We start from the raw sequence: 22067 nt of genomic DNA on the forward strand, positions 1-22067 counted from the left end.
AAAAAAAAAAAAAGAAGACCCAACCCACTGCTGTTAATTCTAACTCGGCAATCCTATAGGACAGAGTAGACTGCCCCATAGAGTTTCCAGTGAGTGCCTGGTGGATTCAAACTGCTGACCTTTTGGTTAGTAGCCGTAGCACTTAACCACTACGCCACCACAGTTTCCCCATTAAAGAGCAGTGGCTCTTAAGTCAGACTGCCTGGGTTAGAATCCCGGCTCCGACGTTTACTGGTGTGAGCCTGGGAGAGTTACTTACCCTTTCTGTGCTTCACTGCCTTCCCTGTGAAATGGTGCTGGTAAAATGGTGCCGATAGTACCCACTTCACAGGGCTGTTCAGGAGACAAAACGAGACAACTCACACAAAGTGCTCGGCCCAGCTATTATCATTAAGTTATTTTTCAATGCCCATTCCAAATACCCCCTTCTCAACGAAGCCTTCCTGAACTACACCTCATGGACCAAAAGAAGTTCTTCGGTTGATCTGGCAGAAATATACTGACTGCACCTTTCAGAGCTCTGCTAGCTTCTTGCCTCTGAGCAGAGATACCTGGGACCCTAAAAACGAAAACCCGTTGCTGTCGAGTCAATTCCGACTCATAGCGACCCAGTCGGAATCGACTCGACCGCAGCCGGCTTGGTTTTGCGTGGGACGTGACCATCCCTAAATCCAAAGAGACTGTAAATGCCTTGAGGTGTAAAAGGCAAGGACACCTGAGCATCCAAGGGTCTGAAGTGCGACCCATCCTGATGTGGTTCACAGATATCTTTGTGCTTGTATGTGTCTTTGCAAATCTGCTGTTTTTGCATGCATGCCTTTTTAGTATCTTTATTTGTATTGTAAGGCTCTGAGCCGAGGGCAGGTTGGGGGAGCAGGAGGAGGGACCTGCAGCCTGGTCGGGGGTAGGGAGGGGGCAGAAGGCCGCAGCAGCCGCGCTCAGATCTGGAGCGAAGGGCCGAGGCGGGGGCGAGAGGCCTCCAGGAGCCCGCCCGCGGCCGCCTCCGACACCCCGACGCTCCCGGGAGCCTCCCCAGGGGCCCATCTTGGCAGACGCGCAACTAGCGCGGGGGCAGAAGCGCGCGGGGCTGCCGTGCGGCTGGATGGAGGAGGAGCTGGCGTGGGAGACCGACGGCCGTGGCTTCTACGCCACTGGCTGCGCGGGGCCGGGGCGAGGGCGGCCGAGTGGGCCCCCACGTCCCCGCGGAGGCGACGTAGGGTGCGGTTGGCGCCGTTCGCATGGCTACCTCCGTCTTGGCGCCGAGCGGAGCGCGCCCAGGACCTTGGCCGCGCGTCTGGGGCTCGAGGAAGCCGCCCGCCTGGCAGGCGAGAGAGAAGCTGTGGCCTAGGAGATATTAGCTAGAAATATTAATGGTAATTGTTGGTGTTGTGGTGCCGTCAAGTCGATTCCATCTCATAGTGACCGTATAGGACACAGTAGTCCTGCCCCATGGGTTTCCTAGGCTATAATCTTCACGGGAGCAGATCGCCAGGTCTGTTCTCCCTCAGAACGGCTCGTGGGTTGGAACCGCTCACCTTTGGGTTAGCAGCCGGTTAGCAGCCAAGTGTTTAACGATTGCGCCACCAAGGCTCCTTAATAACGGTAATAATAATAAGAAGAAATCAGACCTGTTGCTGTGGAGTCAATTCCGACTAGTGACCCCATGAGACAGAGTCGAGCTGCCTAGGGTTTCCTGGCAGGTTGCTGGGGCTTTCTCCCATGGAGCTGCTGGGTGGGTTCAAACCCCAGCCTTTCGGTTAACAGCTGAGCGCTTAACCACTTTGCCACCCAGGCCCCTTAATACTGGTGATAGTAATCCTTTATTGAGTGTGCACTTTGGGTACTGGGCCCTGAGCCAGGATAGGCACATTATTTGATCTTCACAGCAGCCCTGTAGGTAGGACCTGTCGTTATCCCCATTTTGCGGATGAGAAAGCTGAGGCACAGGGTGGTTAAGTTGTCCAAGGTCACACAGTCATCAAGTGGTAGATATATGAAGGCTCCAGCTCCCCTGGAATGTCAGGGCTGGATGGAGAGTGGAGGCCGTATCGGATGGGGAAACTGAGACCCAGAGGAGAGGAGCTGTGGTGTGCTGCCGGCGGGGTGAGAGCACTCAGGTTGCCCTCAGAGCCTTGCTCAAGGAGTGTGCCCGGGGCCAGGCCCTTGAGGCCAGGCAGCAGCATCTGGTGAGAGCATCAGCTGGCCTGCAGGGGCTGCCTGGGAGAGGGCAGAGGATTGTGCCAGGTCTTTACTGCCAGTCCTCAATCCTGCAGCTCTGGCTAAGCCCTGGCCACTGAACACAGGGGCTCACCCCTTAGTGCAGCTCACAGGGTACTTTCCAGACCTAGAGTGTGCGAAATGCTGAAGCAAACTGTGTCTAGTCAGCTGAGGGACAGTGGGGTGGGGGGCTCAATCAAGGTGATAACTATTTCAGAGGGGGCTCAGGGTTCTGCCCGGGGCAGAGGATGCCCCGAGTGAGGTCCTTAAAGGAAGTGCAGCAGTGGAGCATTGGGGTGTGTGGGAGGGAATTCTGGAGACGACCCGACCCAGTGTGGCCAGAGGCTCGGAGGCCAGAGAGTGCAGCGTGTATCCAGTGTGGCTGGAAAGTGGGGGCACGGGGTGAGGGTGGTGGGAAGAGATGAGTTGGGATTTGGTTTCATTTTCCTGAGAGCTTTTCTGGCCTGACTCTGGGAAGGGTCTGTTTGCTCCTCATTCTGACTCTTGGTGTTTGCCAGCGCAGCCCAGACCACTGCCCCAGGCTTCTGCTAAGACAGCGGGTACAGAGCTGGACGGGACCTCTGCTGTTCTTGCCAGTTGGCATTGAGCCGGCTCCGGATCCTGGCCACTTTATGTATACAGAAGGAAACATTGCCCAGCTCTTCTCGACATTCACCATTGTTGGTATGTTTGAATCCATTGTTTTGGCCACTGTGACAATTCATCTCATTGAGGGTTTCCCTCGTTGTCGCTGACCCTTTTTACCAAACATGATGTCCTTTTCCAGCGACTGGTCTTTCCTGATGGGACGCTCAAAGTAAGCGAGCTGAAGACCTACACAGACACCTTTCTTCCTTTCTTCACCCTCCGCAGTTTCATAGCTGAAGAAGCTGAGACCCCCCCCACGCCCGCCCACACACACAAGGGAGATGTGACTAGTCCAGGGTCCTGCTGCTGGAAAGAGGCAGAGTGGGTACTAAAACCCACGCCTCTCTAAGCTCACACCTGAAGTGCCAGGTGCCCAAACCTGGGTGGTGGAGATTTTCAGACAAGAGGTTAAGGAAAGAAAAGCTCAGCCCTCAGTGCTCGCTGGAGACACTTTGGATCTGAGATGAGGCCTCCCAGAGCCTGTTTTGTACCTTGTGAAGGCCCACTCCTCTCCCACGGGGAAGGCAGACCCCTTTTCGGATGGGGAGGGTGGAGCTATCGGCGGGAACCACACTTGGAAGGATGTTTCTCTGGGGCACTCTCCCATCCCTGAAATATTGGTATGAAGCTGCCTCCCCTGCAGAGCCTTTTTCCTGCCATTTACCTGAGCTTGTGGTTTGATTTCCCAACGGTCTTTGTTGTTGTTGTGAGGTGCCATCGAGGCAGTTCTGACTCATAGCGGCCCCATGTACAACAGAACGAAACACTGCCCGGTCCTGTGCCATCCTCACAATCGTTGTTACGCTTGAGCCCATTGTTGCAGCCACTGTGTCAATCCATCTTGTTGAGGGTCTTCCTCTTTTTTGCTGACCATCTGTTTTACCAAGCATGATGTCCTTCTCCAGGGACTGGTCCCTTCTGATAACATGTCCAAAGTATATGAGACAAAGTCTACCATCCTCGCTTCTAATGAGCATTCTGGCTGTGCTTCTTCCAAGACAAATTGTTCATTCTTCCGGCAGTCTATGGTATATTCAGTATTCTTCGCAAACACCGTAATTCAAAGGCATCAAATTCAAAGGGGCTAGTGAGTCTTAATTGGGGCAGCATCTCACAGTTCACAGGCCCCTGAAGAGATTTAATGATTCATGTATCACGAATTCATTTGACAAAATATGTGCCAGGGACTGAATTGAAGGAATACAGCAGTGAACAAATCAGACAAAAATCCCTCCCTTTGCAGGGCTTATATTGTAATGGGGAAAGAATTTCAGTAAACCTAATAAGCAGGTAAATATTTCCGTGACAATGGTGATGGGTGCTATGGAGAAAAACGACGCCGGGAAGGAGACAGGGAGGCGCTGTCCCTCCTGGGGCTTCCCTGGCTCAGAGGACCCTGAGTGAAGGGGACCCCATCACCTGTAGTTCTTCGGCTACTAGAATTTATTCCCTGACTCTTTGCCTTGGAGGAATAATAGTGATGACGATGATGATGTGGGCACTGTGTGCCAGACACCGTGCTAGGGACTTTTCATATCTTATTTACAATAACCCTGCAGTGCAGCTCACATCCCTGTTTTGCAGATGAGGAAACTGAGGCCTGGGACAATTAAGTAACCTAAATGCTCAGCCAGAGCTGAACCCAGGACTGCATGATTGCCCTGGGGAAGCAGCTCTAAGGTCCACAGGTTGTGTCCACGAGGCCCCAGAAAGCCCCAAGACCCTCTCCCACATTGGGAAGGCCTGTCACCTCAACATGCCCTAACCTTCCCTGACAAGACACTGGCCACCTGTGCCCGGATGCACAGAGGGGCTGGATCCAGGCATTCCTACTGGACCAGACACGCAGGATGTGAGCTTGGTAGCAGTAAAACAAGATTACCTGCCCTGTGATGACCGTATAAAGGGCCAGCAAATACGTGTCCCCTGGGGTGGTGTGTCTGAGCCCTTCTGGAGGGATAGGCATCCGTTAGTGCTGGGGATTATTAGTGTCACTCAGAGAAGCAGAGTTTTGTGGATTCCTCCCTGTGCCCAGCTTTGGGCCTACTGTGAGCTGTGGGTGGGTCAGGAGGGGTCAGGCACGGCGAGGGCGCCCAAGGAGCTCACGGTCTAGGCAAGGAGACTGGCATCCTCATGAGGCAAGAGCAGTCAGCTGATGGCGGCCCGGGGGTCCAGTGGAATGAGCCCTACACCAGGTTACCAGTCCAGGTCCTCCTAGTCCACCCACCTTCCTGGAGTGCTACATTTGAACCTTTGTCTCCACTCTATCAACGTCTGCTATATTCGTCTCATTTCTTAGTAACCATCTAAAAATCTCTGTCCTGCTGGGTAAGTTCTTTCCCCATTGCCTCTCCCCATTCTCCCATGAGTCACCCTTGTTTCTTGCATCTCTAAGACCCACGTGGGGAAGCTGTGCCAACAGATCTGACAAGGCTTCTCAGATTGTTGTTTTGTCTCACAGGAAGGAGCAAGGTCACATGGGGTGCCTGTGGAGAACGGGCTCCTTTGATTACCATATCTGCTGTGACCCGTGGAAGGGGCATACTCATTGAATGAATATCCTAATCACCATAAAGCCATTACAGCATTGCTTGCGTAAGCAGCACATCAGCTGCTTCCTCTGGAGTGTTCCATTGGGTATTTAGAGAGGGAGGGGGGCAGTTTCCCTTCTCAGGGTAAACAAATCTCACTGCAAGTTTTATGCATTCCACCAGGCTGGCTGTCCCCTCTGGGGTAACCTGCTGTGTAACTGGATCTTGTATTGTCATTTGTGACTGTTTTATAGTGCGCTGTGGATCTTGCATCAACCCAAACCTACTGTTCCATTCTGCAGCACCAAAACTAAAGACCAAATCTGTTGCTGTGGAGTGGATTCTGACCCATAGCGACCCTATAAGACAGAGAGGAACTGCCCCGTAGAGTTTCCAAGGAGCGGCTGGTGGACTTGAACTGCTGACCTTTTGGTTAGCAGCTGAGCTCTTGACCACTGCACCACTGGGGCCCCATATTAAAGGCACTTCTGCTAAATTAGTCGCTCCCACCACTCATTTTAGTAATGGTTCCTCAGGAGGCTGACGATACGATCAACAAATTGAAGCAACTCCTTTGCACTATACGCCCTGGCTTCAGTAGTTTCTTGGTTTTGCCCATTCCCCTTCAGGACTACCTTCTTGGTGACCAATGGTCATAGGGGTACTTCCTGTTGTTCTGACGCGGTTTTTCCTTTCTGGGTCGGCCGTGAGGTCAGTCCAGAGGTTGTAGCTCCCACCGGCCTGGATCTGGACTTGGCTCAGTGCTAAAATCCACTCCCACATTCTTTTCCTGCCGTGGCAGCTGTTACTGATAACAGAAACCGAGGACTTGTGTGTCTGGCCCCTTCCTTATCACTGTGTTTCCATATGCATCCAACTAGCCAATTCCTCAGGAGTTAGAGCCACCACTTCTACTTGCCATGAATAGCTTGTGCCTTGGGCAACTGATTATGACATAACGGTTGCTACAGTCTGTGGGTGTTTTTAATCCCTTCAGGAAACCAAAGGTTTCTTATTCTCCTGTTTATCCCCTTTTTTCCAAAACCACATGTTCCAGTGAGTCTGGGCCATTGCAGCGAAACCCATCATTCTGACACCAAGTAAATGAGTAATTTCTTCTATAAGGATCAGCTCAAAGCCGATTCCTATGAGGTGGAGGTTAAAGATGTCCCAAAAGGCGAACTTTTCCAGACTGTTGTCCCGCTCCATCATCTCTAACATCAACTACTCCTCCTCCCCTCAGTACTCTCCCTCTGGTCTTTGGGTTCCGTAACTTGCTATAGTGTCTCACAGAACTCATTAACTGTATCAAGGCCCCCTCAGGGGCTGACGAACTCAAACTGGCAAGACCACAGGCTTCCTGTAGGAAGCTGGCGAATCAGGTCAGACGATAGGCTGCTCGCCCATGGGACTGCAGAAGCTGGGCAAATCCCAGAATTGGCAGGTCAGATGGCAGGCTGCTGGCTCAAGTCCCAAGAACCAGAGGTCAGACAATGACCAGCTGGATGCAGGATCCAGATGCAGAGAGAGAGTCCTGCCAGAGCACGCACATATGTACATCTGATGCCCGCCGCTACCCAGGGAAGGGCATGACTTGAGTAAGGGTGGGACTTGAGTCATGCCCTCCTGCAAGGCTGTGACTCAAGATACACCCCACACTAATCCTGCCTATTAACATATAGAGATTAGGATTTACAACAGGTAAAATGGAGGATAATAAGGATAATTACATCACATCACAAAATGGAGGACAGCCACACAATACTGGGAGTCATGGACTAGCCAAGCCAGCACACAACACCAACCACCACACCCCGTTAGGGTTCCACACACTTTATTTGCATGGTCCCACCCAGTCATTGTGTGGGAGTCACAAAGACTATGGCTAGATGGGCCGTATTAAGTAACTCATGGCACCGCGGCCACAAACCCACTGTGTGACTGCGTTAGTTTCCTGTGGCTGTGAGGCAAGCAGCCTCAGAGCCCAACCCTTCTCAGAGATACCTGCTCTGGCTTATCCTCCTACACCGAACAGAATAGGCCACACATTCTTCTGAAATTGTCCTTGACAAGATAACTACAGAACAGGCCATAGATGGCCTCAACCTGCCTCTAGGAAGAGACTTAACATGCTAATGAAGGAAAATCGACCTCTTCCTCCATCCTGGAGAATCGAACCCTTGTCTAAAGAAAATGCCTACTCATCCCCAAGCTCTGAATGCCTGCGGGAAGGTCAATCCTGAATATTCACGACGAATTTGCATTTCCTTGTCTGCTCTCTGTAAAAGCCACCTCCCCAAGCTGCCTGTGAGCAGTCTTGGAGGTAGCAGCCCCGATTGCTCCTTTCCTTGCACAAAGAAATAAAGGTGTATTTCTGGATCTCCCACCTCGGCCTCTTGTTTACTGGCTGTAGCAAGTCACACCAAGCAGAACCTGGGGTTTCCGCCCGGCAACTGCTGCCATAACAATGTGCCACAAACTGGGTGGCATAAAACAATGGAAATTGATTCTTTCACAGTTCTTGAGGCCAGAAGTCCTAAATCAAGATGTCAGGAGGTCCATGTTCCCTCCGATGGCTCTAGGGAAAATTTATTCCTTGCCTCATCCCGCTCCTGGTGGCCCTGGCATTCCTTGGCTTGTGGCAGCATAACTCCACCTTCTGCCTCCATCCTCACGTGGCCTTCTTCTCTGTGTGTCTCTGTGTGCCCTCACCTCTTTTATAAGGACACTGGCTGTTATTGATTGAATGTGTGTCAAATTGGCTAGGCCATGATTCACAGTATTGTGTGGTTGTCCTCCATCCCGTGATCTGATGCAATTATCCTATGTATTGTAAATCCTCACCTCTATGATGTTAATGAGGCAGGATTAGAGACAGTTGTGTTAATGAGGTAGGAAACAATCTACAGGATTAGGTTATATCTTGAGTCAATCTCTTATGAGATAGAAAAGAGAGAAGCAACAGAGAGATGAGGGACCAAGAATGAATAGCCAGGAGTAGAGCACGTCCTTTGGACCTGGGGTCCCTGCACTGAGGAGGTTCTAGATCAGGGGAAGATTGATGACAAGGACCTTCCCCCAGAGCCGACAGAGAGAGAAAGCCGTCCCCTGGAGCTGGCACCCTGAATTCGAACTTCTAGCCTCCGAAACTGTGAGAGAATAAATTTCTGTTTGTTAAAGCCACCCACGTGTGGTATTTCTGTTACAGCAGCCCTAGATCACTAAGACACCAGCCACTGGATTTAGGGCCACTCCAGTCTAGTATGACCCCATCTTAACTAAATCTGCAAAGACCCTATTTCCAAACAAGATCACATTCATGGGTTCTGGGTAGACATGAATTTTTAGGGGACATTATTCTGCCAACTACAGTGACCCCTGAGCCCACTTGCCTGCAACAGGGGGCTGGCGGGGGAAGCTCTGAGGTTTCTTCTCTCTGAGACTATGAAATGAAGGTGCAGTGGTGAGGGGTGCAGAGAGAGAGACCACGGAGAAGGCAAATCAGGGTGGGCCCCATGGAGGAGGCGAGACCTGGCAAGGATTTGAGGGTGTGGGGAGACAATGAGGTGGAGGAGTGGTGTGCACAAAGCCGTAGAAGTGGGGTGAACGTGCCTTCTCTGTCCTTGCCTAGGGCTGACACAGTGGGTGGCTGAGGAAATCCTGGCGCCCTTCTACACTGGGCAGAGCTCTGGAAAAGGTAGTGATTGACTCCAAACCAAAACAACCAAACCAGTTGCCGTGAGTCGACTCTGACTCGTGGTGACCCCAAGTATTGCAGAGTAGAACTACACGTCATAGGGTTTTCAAGGCTGTGAGCTTTAGGAAGCAGATCACCAGACCTTTCTTCTGAGGTGCGTCTGGGTGGGTTTGAAACCACCAACATTTGGGTTAGTAACCAAGTGCTTAACTGTTTGCAACACCCAGGGACTCATTGTCGAATCCCAAGGGAATGAATTCCATTCCCTTCGCAGAGGGTGGCTCTTGGGGAGGGGACATGAGAACACTGGATATGGGCACTCTGGTGGGGGCAAGGTGCGCACGCCTGGGCTGCTATGCTCGGTCTTCAGAGCTTGGTCGTGGTTGTGTGGAGGTACGAGGAGTCAGTAAGGAAAAGCAGCCTATCTGGGGCTGTCCCCGACCTAGAGTGGCAGAAGAGCCATTCCCCCAACCCCATTCCTAGCTGGACCCTCCCTGGGAAATGTGCCAGGGCAGGGAGGGCTGTCCATCTCTCCTCTCTGCAGCCCCCTCTTGATGCAGTGTGGGGGGCCCCCGTCCCTGTCCCTCACCCCTTTTTCTCCCCACAGTGCTTCCTCTGGAGAGGCGGCTCCACAAGGCTGCCCACCGAAACAGTGTCGGAAGGAAGAACGAGCTGATCGGGAGGAGAGTTAACATCAGGGCCAGAAACCGTGTGCGTAACGGGCTCCTAGAAATCGGGGGCCCCGTTCAGCCCCCAGATGGTGCCATGGTGACGCCACCACGCAGGTGGGACAGTTCACTGAGCCAGAGGCAGGCGCACGTGCATTATCTTGAGGTGTCCCTGGGTGGGTTCAAAACCACCAACCTAGCTGAGAGCAGTAAGGGACCTCACCCAAGGTCAGGGTCAGGATTCTAAGCCAACCGAAAAAAAAAACCAAACCTGTTGCCATTGAGTCAGTTTCAACTCATGGCAACCCCATGTGTTACTGAGTAGAACAGCTCCAATAGAGTTTTCTTGGCTGTAATCGTTCCGGAAGCAGTTTGCCAGCTCTTTCTTCCATGGTGCCTCTGGGTGGATTTGAACCACTAGCCTTTAGGTTAGCAGGTGAACACAAACCATTTGGGTCACCTAGGAAGCACCAATTCCAAGCCAGGGTCTTAATGCGTGAAAGGCACACCCAAGGAGCAAAGGTCAGAGCCTGGAGGGCAGGAAGTCAAAGGTCAGGAGTTAAGGGCAGGCAGAGGCAGCCCCGAGGAAGGAAGGAACAGCTGGTGAACAGAGAGGGCACATTACTTGCCTGAGACCACGCAGCAAGTTAGTGTTTCTTTTCATTGTCCCGTCACAAGTTGAAAACCACAGAGGGAAGTGGGCTCATGGGTCTGAGGCTGGCTTCCTCGAGGCCTTGTCAGATGTCCCAAGGGCCAGAGACCACGGTGGTCTGGAATGGAGGTGGTGGAAGTCAGTCCCCTTCAGCCCTGCTCTGAGGGAAGGAGGGGACAGAACCCAGCCACTCAGGTGCCCCATGGGAATCTGGAGAATAATGCTAGTCTGTCGCAATCCTAGGACTGTAAACCAATCCTCGGTGGCTGGTTTGTTTTCTGGAGGTGGGAGGAGGGATGCTGTGGATCAGACAGCAGGAAGCAGGCACAGGCCCAGCTCGAGGAGGGAGGAAGCATGAAGAGGTTCTCTGCTTGCAGGAAGCACAGGCATCTCACCACTGGCCCTCACCTGTGCCCCTCGACAATGCCTATCGCCATAGCCCCTCACCACAGCCCTCACCATGGCCGCTCACCACGGCCCTTCAGCAGAGCCCCTCAACAGGGCCCCTCACCATGGCCCCTCAACAGGGCCCGTCACCATGGCCCCTCAGCAGAGCCGCTCACCACGGCCCCTCACCATGGCCACTCACCACGGCCCCTCAGCAGAGCCTCTCGACAGGGCCCCTCACCATGGCCCCTCACCACAGCCCCTCACCAGGGCCCCTCACCACGGCTCCTCACCGCAACCCCTCAACGGGGCCCCTCAACTCTGCCCCTCATCTGCCCAGGAATAATCACTTGAGAGTGGAGTAAGGAGCAGTACTGGATTAGTAGGTTGAGCAGAGGCCCTTGAGAGACATTCATTTCTAGCTCATTTCCTCATTGTGAGACCATTTTGTGTCAGGCATTTGCTGGGCACCTGGGCACACAGGGACCAAGGCACAGCTGGTCCCGCAGGCACTTACAGCAGAATGGGGAGGCAGTTCCCGCAAGTCAGAGTGGTCACGGCCAGGGCAGGGGTGTGTGAAAGGGAGAAGGGTCAACCCTGGTGTGGGGGCAGGGAGGCCTACAGGGTCTTCGTTGGAATGAGATGTTAAGCTGGGCTTGACTGAATGAGACCTTGATAGATTAGTGACAGAGGGAAGGGCATTCCAAGCCAGCAAAGGCTCTTCCAGCCTGCAGACCAGCTATCCCAGCATGGGAGGATGTGGGAGGCGGGCTAGGCAGCCACCCACCTGACAGCTGCCCTCTTCCTCTTGGCAGGTGGGCAGGGTGGCCCTGCACTGGGCCGCGGGTGCAGGGCACGAGCAGGCTGTGCGGCTGCTCCTGGAGCACGAGGCTGCTGTGGACGATGAGGATGCGGTACGGGCCCTAAGAGGCATGCCTGTTTGGGTGTGTGTCTGTCTGGGGCAGGGGAGGGGTAACTGCGCTCTCTCTGGGTCTACAAGCCAGCTGTCTGTCTGTGCTGAGGTTGCTGTTGATATGCTGACGCGCAGGTGCAGGTGGGCGGGGCGTCAGACTGTTCAGGTCCAGTGACTCTGCACTAATCCTGTTTTCCCCTGAATTTATTGCTGAATAAAGATCTCTCCGTTTCCAAGGGCTTTCTGGTTCTCAGAGGCTTTTCAGTCCCTCGCAATACTGCGTGAACAAGAGGGAGAGATATGGGCTGTAGGAAAGATAATTAGGTGGACTGAAAAGACCCGCTTACTAAAGTCACCGGGAGAGTCTCTCATGATGTGCCACAGGGCCTGCCCTGTAAACCCCCTTTAGTCAACAGCTTGGATGAAGACTCCCAGTCTTGCTTAACCAATCGGCTGGCAGCACATTGGTGGGAGAGCACGCTAAAGAGGAGCTGGGTCTACAAAATTATCTCCACAGTGAGGGGCAGCCCCAGGTGAGACACAGGGCTAACGCTGGCAGTGACATTTGACAGGGATTCATTTAAGGGTCTAAATTTAGCTTTAAAAAAATTGTAGACTTCTGCAGAGATACAGCTGTCCATGGAAACACTTTTTTTTGTCCAGGCTTCTCTCAGCTCAGACCCCACCACAAGGGGGGCTTGATCTTAACCCAGCGTTGGGGGTGGGACAGCAACACCTACCCTTGCCGCCCTCCCCATGTCCTCCCCAAACCTGCTGAGGCCTCATTTCAAGGTGGCTCAGGAAGGAGAATGTCTAAGATCTTTACTCTGAGTTACCCGGTGAAACACTGCAGACTCTTGCATTTACCTTTTGCCCACAAAGACCGCTATTATCACCACTCTGCTCTGTTTCTTCCATCAGGGGCTGAGTGAGAGAAGACATGAGGGAGAACATTAAGAAGGAGTCTTTTTTATAGATCTTCTCCATTTCCTTTGTGTCTTAGTCATCTAGTGCTGCTATAACAGAAATACCACACGTGGATGGCTTTAACAAACAGATGTTTATTCTCTCACAGTCTAGTAGGCTAGAAGTCTGAATTCAGGGTGTCAGCTCCAAGGTAAGGCATTCTCTCTCTGTCAGCTCTGGAGGAAGGTCCTTGTCATCAATCTTCTCTTGGTCTAGGAGCTTCTCCACGCAGGAACCTCAGGTCCAAAGGATGCACTCTGTTCTGGCACTGCTTTCTGGATGGTATGAGGTCCTCTTGTCTCTCTGCTTGCTTCTCTCTTTATACCTCAAAAGAGACTGGCTTAAGAAACAATCTAATTTTGTAGATCTCATCAATACAACTTCTCTAATCCATCTTATTAACATCATAGTGATAGGATTTACAACACATAGGAAAATCACATCAGATGGCAAAATGGTGGACAATACTGGAAATCATGGCCTAGTCAAAGTGATACATATATTTTTGGGGGACACAATTCAATCCATAACACTTTGCTAACAGCAATAAATACATTTTGAAAAATAAGAAAGCTAGTAGGCACGTAAGTCAGTAACAGGAGTGTAGGGGAGACACAGGAGAGAAGGAAAATTCTGTTGTTGGGGGCAGGTCTCTAGTGCTATGCCACGGGGCTCTGTCCTGGACAGTTCCTGGGGCTGATGCAGGGGGTAGAAGCTGGTCTAGGACTGTCAAGTGCCTCTGGTTCCCACGGGCAGGAGACTCTGGCTTCCAGGACTCTCATTCCCCAACCCTGAGCCTTGACACCTTTCATTCCCAAGCTCTTGTGAGCTTCTGCCTCTGGACTCTGCCCTGTGCTCATTCGGTGCCTTCCTCAGCCAGCCAGCCAGCCCACAGTCACTGATGTTCTCCCAGGTGCTGACCTCTGAGGTGCTGGTTTCCTGGCCTCTTTAGCTCTAGTTGAGACCAGCTCCAGTCCCCATCTGAGGCTCTATGGAAGATCCTGCAACCTCCCCAAGATTTTTGGAGGAGGCCCTTAAATTCTTGTGGTCACTGCTGACTCTTCTAGCTTCTGCTCAACTCTTGCCGTCCTCTTGATATTTTGCAAATAGTCCTCTGTCTCTACCCTGGTGTCACCCCAAACATGGATCTCAGTCCTTTTCCTCGGTTTCCACAGAGCATCTACCCAAGGCCTTTGGTGTGGGACAACCTTTTCAAAATAAGAGACAGAGGAGACTTTTGCACACGAAAATAACGGAAACTCATACAATCCTGTCTTTGATGGTCTTGTTCTTTAAAGTCCCTCAGCCCTTTCCTTGTCTTGGGCCCCAGCCTCGGCTCCCCCTCCTCTCTCTTCAATGTTTTCTTTTTTCACATAACTCTCCCATGCCCACCTCCAAATTCTGGCAAATTCTTCCTGAGGCAAAGCAGTGACACTCTCTGGATGCTCAGGTGCCTGCTGACCAGCCAGTCCCCACTGGGGTTCACCTTTCACCATGACTGCTTGTCAGGGCTTTCACCCGAACAAAGACAGTTTTTCCCTCTCTAAGACAAATTCTGGTGGCAGCCCCTAAGACCACGTTTCCTGGCGGCCCTCACAAAGACTCCTTGTGGAGCCAGTGGGGAGGCAGCTGTGATCCAGGGTGCTCCATGCCGGGTGCTGAGGGTGAGCCACCCTCCACATTAGGCGTCCAGGCTGTGAAACTGGGGCTGATTGACAAGAAGAACAGGAGCTGGCCAGCTTTGTCCTCTGGCCCCTGCCCCAGGTGGTTTGGAGTAACTGAGGGTAGGGACAGGTTAGGGGGACCCCGACTCCAGAGCTCCCCTTGAGGCGTGCTCTGTGTTTCTGCTCCCAGCTGGGCTTTGGAGCATGTGCTCACTGCAGGCCTGCTCCTCATACCTATGGGGAGAGGCTTTGACCCATCAGAACGAGGCCATACTACAGGAAATGTGACCCTGTTTCTGTGGGAACATGTATTCTGGTTTGTGAACACTTGACCTACAAACACACTTTGGGGTGCCCATCATGCACTGAGGATGGACACCACAGCCTTAGGGCAAAGATGGCGATGGTCCCAGACCCTGCCTGATACCTTCACACGCAAGGAGAAACAGTGAAAACCATCCCAAGGAGGGGGGCGGCTGCTGCTGCATCGTGGGAGGTGAGTTTGGGAGGGTGTGCTTCACAGAGAAGGGAAGGCTCAAGGGCTGAGGTCATCAGGGAGCTCCGTGACCGTGAGCCTTCGCATGTGATGAGAAAGAGCGTCCACAAACAGGTGCTGGGCTGAAGGGACTGGAGGTGTTTTCCACTGCTCCAGAGGCCAGTGGGGTGGGAATTACTGGGATGCAGACTTCAGTGCAACATCAGGAAGAACTTTCTAACAGTGAGCAGTGTTTGACAGCAAAGGGGACATCTGCTGAGGTGGAGGTTCCACCCCCAGACACGGTCAGATTCAGGCCTCGTGCCTTGAGGATGTCCTGTGGGAGATTAAAACAGTCGATTCTCAAATGCTAGCCCAGGAGGAGTTGTCATCAGCCCCTCCATGAAGCTATACCTGGAAAGAATATATTCTGAGATTGGTTCCTGCCAAGTTTTTGGTATTAAAATGGCCTTTCTTTATGATATGATGGTAAGAGTAGGTGGCAGCTCTTTTAAGAGCTTTATTTAGGACAAAGTAAGTTGGCAATAGTATATCAGCCTTTATTAAAAAAAAAAAAAAAGCCCTGCTCTTTATATTCTAAAGTTTGGAGCTTTCTGGACTAGGTGGCCCCTATGGTCCCTCACGGCCGGATGATTTTGCGAGGTGGACAGCAGGACCCAGGTGACACAGCCACGCCTCCTCCCGTTTTCCCCCTCCCTCAGGCCCTCTCTCTCCCCCAGTTTGGGATGAATGCGCCTCTCCTGTCTGCCTGGTTTGGCCACTTACGGATCCTGCAGATCCTGGTCAATTCAGGGGCCAAGATCCACCGTGAGAACAAGGTAAGGCCCAGCCGGCAGCCCCTCTACCCCTGCCTGCCTCCCCCTCCTCTGTTTTCCCTCCAGTCTGTGCCCATGCTGTTTCCTCCTGCTTTCATCTGCCCCCAGTTGCCCCCATTTACCCCCACCTGCTACCCACATCCCACTTGCCTCCTTCCACCCCTGCTTGCCCCCTCCTCCCCCATCTGCCTCTGCCCCGCTTGCTCCAGCCCTTTGAGATCCCTACAGAGCCCCCAGCTGAGCTCAGCCCTGTGAAGCCGGGTCCCCTAACTGCCTCCACAGGAGCTGGGGAGGGCCTGGGAGGCCTCCTCCGTCAGCATTGAAAGCCTGGGACCCTCTGTTTTCTGACCCCCCCCCCCCACCCACCCTTTACTACTCAGTGATAATCTTTAGGGAAGCAGATCGCCAGGTCTTTCTCCTGTGGATCCGCTGGGTGGGTTCAGATTGTGCACACCTGTTGGGCCTGCTTCCCTCGTGGTGGGTATGATGGGTTGGGAGGAGCGCAGGCACCACGGACCAAACTCTGGGACCTTGGGCGAGCTCAGCCTTCACATCTGACAATGGGGTTGCTGGTACTCACCCCTGAACTGTGGGAGAAACAAGTGTAGCTCGGCGTCGTGCCTGGCACATGGGGGATGTAGCAGTCACCTCCCTGGTGTGAGCTGTGGTTGGAGGCAGGGCCCCTGCTGAGGGCTTCTCTGCCCCACAAGGCAAAATCCTGGAATCCCTCCGCTGGTGTCTCAGCTTGTAGGGACTCAGTGGCCCTTATGAAGATGCAAACACTTCTGGGCCAGAGTACCCTCAGCCAGGGCTTCTCAGCCTGGGTCCTTGGAGAGAATTCATGGGATCCATGAACTTGGATGGGAAAAAAAAGTACACATTTCTTTCCATGATGGGTGTAGGCAACCAACCACAGCAGTATTAGCGTTCCCTGTGACTCTGTCAGCTGTAGAAAACACGGCCACTCCTGTTTTCATATCGCAGTACAGTTTCTGCAGTTTTCTCAAACTGCTGTTGATGCTCTTTACTACTTTGAAATGATGGTAGCTGTTAGGCCCACCACTAGGTTTTGTTCAATAGATTAATAGAAAAGCACGTCTATTACTGGCTTTCTCTTACCAGGCATTGGTGACACTTACCGTGTTGTTAGTTGTCATCAAATAATTGATCCTGACGCGTGGCGACCCCTGTGTGCAGAGTAGAACTGCCCCACGGGGTTTTCAAAGCTGTGACCTTTTGGAAGCAGATCGCCAAGCCTATCTTCCGAGGCGCCTCTGGATGGGTTCAAACCGCCAACCTTTTAACTAGTAGTCAAGCGCTTACCCGTTTGTGCCCCTCAGGGACTCCTCAGGCATTGGTGATATTGAACCTTCAGAGCTGGAGTGTCAGTTCCTGCCTTCCTCTACGTACCTCCTGCAGACATTGCTAGGACTTGTCTTTTTCCCTCAAAGGGGGCATTGCAGGTTGGGGGGTGGGGAGCGACTGGGGTGGGGACAACAAGCTGTTTAGTACATTGAGGGGGATCTACTTCGATGAAATTTCAGAGTGGTGCAAAAGGAGTTTCAGATAGAGCTCTAAGACGTTTCTAACTACTAAGAACTTCCAACTCTGAATTTGCCAGCAGTTTCCGCGAGTATTTGTTGAGTGCCTGCTGTTTCCCCTGCCTGTGCTAGGAAGCATGGGGCCCGTGCTGTAGGTTAGAGAGACAATTGCCTCTGGGGCCAAGAGACCTCCTTCCTGCCTACCCTCTTCCCCAGGCCACTTCCCTCCTAGTCCCTGCAGAGCGTGTCTGCTCTCAGTCCTCCTCCTGATGCTGGAGGGTCAGGAGGTCACCTCCTGGGACACACGGGGCACTTTGTCACCTGCTTCCTCACTTGCAGCCGTAGGGAGGCAGGTGCCCACAGCCTTCAGAGCAGTGTTCCGCAGGCGTGTTCTGGGGCACCGTTAGCGCTGTACGACCTCATCTGAATCTTTTTTCAGTTTATAAAATACCTTTCATGTAGGTGATTCCATCCGATCCTCTCATCTACTCCTGAGGTAGTCAGAAATTAGCATCCTAGTTTGACCTATGAGAAAATGGAGGCTCGGAGAGGTGGACATATCCTGCCAAGAATACAGAACTGATACGTGCCGGAGCTGGGGTTTGAACTCTGGCGTCCTGACCCCTAGTAGCCCCTATGAGACTGAGTAGGCTCAGTGTGTATCCCAGGGGCCCATCTGCCATTCACTGTGTTGCTTCCATGGGGAAGCTGCATTCTGGGTCCCAAACACCTACGGTTTGGCAGACAGCCGGTTGTGAGAAGGGTCTCCCTTCCCAGATGGCAGGGACCGCCCTGGGCTTGTTTCCAGGACAGCCTGTCCTTACTGCACTGTGCAGCCCAAAAGGGTCACGTGTCGGTGCTGGCGTTCATCATGGAGGACCTGGAGGATGTAGCCCTGGACCACACCGACAAGGTGAGCACCGTCCTAAGGCTGTTCGTCCTTCCCATTGGGCCTGGGGCTCTGAGGCCCCTGCTGCCCACCAGCTTGCCTCATTCCCTTATTCCTGGAGCATATCCTTTGAGCTATGGGTAACGCAGACCCAGGCTTGCCTCGGGGAGCTCCTGGTCTGGAAGGGGTGTTAGGGAACACATGTGCAGGATACAGAGGAGCACGGTCCATCCTCTTGGAGAGGCCCTGGTCAAGGACTAGTCAGGCCCTGGTCAAGGACTAGTCAGGTTCAGAGAAGGAAGCCCTGCTCTCTGCTTCCTGGAGGAGGTGGCATTTGGTGACTGAATTGGATTTTATGGGTAAGACTGGGGAGCAGGGGGGCATTCCACGTGAAGGGGAGCGCATCGCCAGAGCTTTTGAGGTGGAAAGGGGCCCTTTGTGCGTGAGTTCAGGTCGGTTGGGATCTTGAGAGCGAAGACCAGAGATGTGGTGGGAGCTGCTCATGGAAACCGTGGTCTCCGGCCTCAGGAGTCTGTCCTTTATGTATTCAGCAGTACGGACCCCACCAAGTGGCTCTTTTGAAGCTGGGTCTGGGTTCCCAGATGGAGTGTGTGGAGAGAGGAGGGGCAGTGGCTGGGGAGCAGAGACCAGGTGGGCAGGGTGGAGGTGCGTGCTCTCCAGGATGCAGAAGGCTCACTCTCTTTTTCCTCCTGGCAGCTGGGGAGGACAGCGTTTCACCGGGCCGCTGAGCACAGGCAGTTGGATGCCGTGGACTTCCTTGTGGGCTCTGGATGTGACCACAGTGTACAAGACAAGGTATGGCTGTGACCTTTGGGCTCAGGGGAGGCCCAGTTTCTGGGCATCTGACAGGGTGCAGAACCCCCTGCCACCTTCCAGGTGCTGGCACCTCACCTGTGCTGGAGGGGTGGGTGGCACAAGGCCCGAGCATGTCTAATGTTCATCCAGCAAAATTTTATGAGCACCCTCTATGGGTCAGGCCCGAGCTTCAGGTTGGGGATTCCTAGATGCCCAAGACACGCTCCTTACTCAAGGAACTCAGCACCAGCATCCTAGTAAAGAGCTACGATCCCATGTGGGGAGCTGGGATGGCAATCTGAGCAGTTGGTAGTAGCTGCCTGGAGAGGTTGAGTAGGATTGCGATTCCACTGGGATGTCTAATGTTTGTGGGGAGTCCCTGGGTGGTGCAAATGATTAACTTGCTTAGCTGCTAACTGAAAGGTTAGAGGTTCAAGTCCACCCAGAAGTGTCTCGGAAGAAAGGTCTGCTGATTTGCTTCTGAAAGGTCACAGCTCTGAAACCCTGTGAAGTGCAGTTCTACTCTACAACATGTGGGGCTGCCTTGAGTTGGAATCGACTTGATAGCAACTGGGTTTTTTTGTTGTTGAGGGTGGGGGCAGAGTTAGGGGGATGGTAGCCACCTGCTGTTTATTTGCTTTCTTTGGAGTTTAGTGCTCTACTTTGGAAGCCCTGGTGGCGTGGTGGTTAAGAGCTACCCAAAAGATTGGCAGTTTGAATCCACCAGGCGCTCCTTGGAAACCCTGTGAGGCAGTTCTACTCTGTCCTGTAGGGTCACTATGAGTCGGAATCAACGACAACGGGTTTAGTTTGGTTTTATGGTTATAAAGGAGTCCTGGTGGCACGGTGGTTAAGTGCTCTGTTGCAAACTGAAAGGTCGGCAGTTCAAACCCACCAGCCACTCTGTGGGAGAAAAATATGGCAGTCTGCTTTCTGTAAAGAGTGTAGCCTTGGAAAGAACTTGGCAGTTCTTCTCTGTCCTGTAGGGTTGCTATGAGTTGGAATCGACTCTACGGCAATGGCTGTGGTTTTTGGTTTTACTGTGGTTATGGCAAAAACAGGATGGAAGTGCTGAGGAAGGAGCAGTTCACTCAGAGTGGAGAGCTTGCGAGCAGGATTTCACCAATCTGAGAAGGGACTGGAGGGGACTAGCCAGCAAATGACTCAGATCAATAGACCTTTGCAAATCAGTGGGTAAAATACATTGCAGCAGATTCTAAACGATGCTTCCAATGAAAGGATGATCAGCATGTTTGGCCAGGATCGAGGGAGTTCTGTTTATAAGGTAGTGACAGAGAAAATGATTTATGTGGAGTACCACAGGCAGGGGCAGGTTATCCAACAGGCAAGGTAAGCACGTTTTAGTGGAAAATATTTGAGTTTTCCTCATCCGACAGGTTTCTGCCTTACACATGTTCTGCCTATCGCAGACTTTACCGTATATATTTTGCCACAATAAAAAATTATTTCAAAAATTGCATATACATGCTAAGTTGGTGTTTTCATTTTGAATTGCATTTGGGGAGGGACGCAGTGAGTTTTTCAAGTCCTTGGGCCACAAAGGTCTAAATCCTACCAGGACTCTGTGGCCAGCTAAGGGGGGTAGACCTGTCAGAACTATAACAGGTCCCACCACAGCTGCTGTAATGGTAGGGCAGCTTTGAGAGCCCAGCAAGAGTGATTCATTGTTTGGAACAGGAAGGCATCACAGAGACGGAGATGCAGGGCACCCCCACTGGTGGAGGGGGAGGGCCCCTGCCAAGGCCAAGGCCACCTTCCGCCCAGCTCTCCTGCCTCTGAGCCCGCTGCCCTGCTCCAGGCCGAGTGCCAGTGCCCTGCGAGGCAGTCTGTGCCACCTGCAGCTTCAAAGGGCAGGACGTGGATATTTGTAACTCAGAAAGAAAAAGAAAGCCCTGCACTGTCTCCACAGCCCCGCTGACGGGGGGCACACGGCAGCCGCCCATGGTTCACTCACTTCCTTCCGGTCTGTTTGAACGCAGAGACTTCGCGCCGTGGCCACGTTTCCCACAGCCTGCATCCTCGCTCAGAGCAGCGAGCTGACTAGGCCGGCAGTGTGCTATGGCGGGGAAGGTGCAGGAGTGAGTGGAACACGCAGAGCTGTTGAGGAGGGATTTTTTTTGTCAGATAAAAAAATTATTATGGTAAAACATATATTAACAAAACATTTGCTATTTTAACTATTTTTACTTGTACAATTCAGTGACATTAATTGCATTCACCGTTATTGAGCGTCCATCACTGTCCATTTCCAAATGTTTTTCATCACCCCAAACCCAAACTCAATACCCCTTAAGCAATAACTCCCTGTATATAGACTTTTAAATTTTAAAAAGGTACTTTTAAAAACTTACAAAATAACACATATTCATTGGGAAAATCACTCCACATTACAGAAATACGTATCATAGTGACATGCCCCAGAAATCCCTACGGTGAGGAGGGATTTTTAAACTTATTTTTTATTTATTAATATAATGTTCTGATGATCATGTAGGAAATTTAAACATGTCATCCTTGATTCCATAAAGTGGCTTCAGCTGTTCTATGTATGTGTAGGTTTATAATGGGGGTTATACTTTTAAGTATTTTAAGCAATACTTTGGATTTGGTATATGTCTAAATCTTTACTGGACCCTGAAGGATCTGTGCCTAAATGTGAATGTCTTGATTCCTTTCTCAGGAAGGTACAGAGATAGGCAAGGGTGGAGGTAAGCTTGAGCTTAGGAGTCAGATGTGGGTTCAAATCCTGGATCCACTTCTTTCTAGGAATCCCTGGGTGGTAAAAACGGTTCACTCACTAGGCTGCTAACCAAATGGTTGGAGGTTTGAGTCTACTCAGAGGCACCTAGGAAGAAAGGCCTGGAATCTATTTCTGAAAAATTAGCCATTGAAAACCTTACGAAGTACAGTTCTACTCTGACACACATGAGTTGAATCAACTCGACGGCAGCTGGTACTGGTAACTACTTACCAGCTGAGAGACCTTAGACAATTACCTTTTGGAATGTGCTTGTCAGGTTTGGGGATCTGGATTATGCTGGCGTCCTAAAATGCGTCGGGAAGCGTCCCCGCCTCCTCTGTTTTCTGAAAAAAAATGTGTGTAATGTTGATGTTATTTCTTCCTTAAATGTGTGACAGATTTTACC

The 22067-nt window shown here is 52.1% G+C and overlaps 1 protein-coding gene across 1 annotated transcript in view; it reads left to right on the forward strand.

Annotated features, from left to right (window-relative positions):
* The first annotated feature begins 1102 nt into the window (after positions 1-1102).
* Positions 1103-22067, forward strand: part of ANKDD1A (ankyrin repeat and death domain containing 1A) — a 39872-nt gene continuing 18907 nt past the window's right edge. Inside the window, 6 exon segments of the mRNA XM_023729720.1 lie at positions 1103-1136; positions 9701-9804; positions 11616-11750; positions 15559-15657; positions 18004-18108; positions 18802-18900. Coding sequence (XP_023585488.1) covers positions 1103-1136; positions 9701-9804; positions 11616-11750; positions 15559-15657; positions 18004-18108; positions 18802-18900 — 576 coding nt within the window.

This window comes from Trichechus manatus, unplaced genomic scaffold (assembly GCF_000243295.1).
Source record: "Trichechus manatus latirostris isolate Lorelei unplaced genomic scaffold, TriManLat1.0 scaffold00030, whole genome shotgun sequence".
Lineage (NCBI taxonomy): Eukaryota > Metazoa > Chordata > Mammalia > Sirenia > Trichechidae > Trichechus > Trichechus manatus.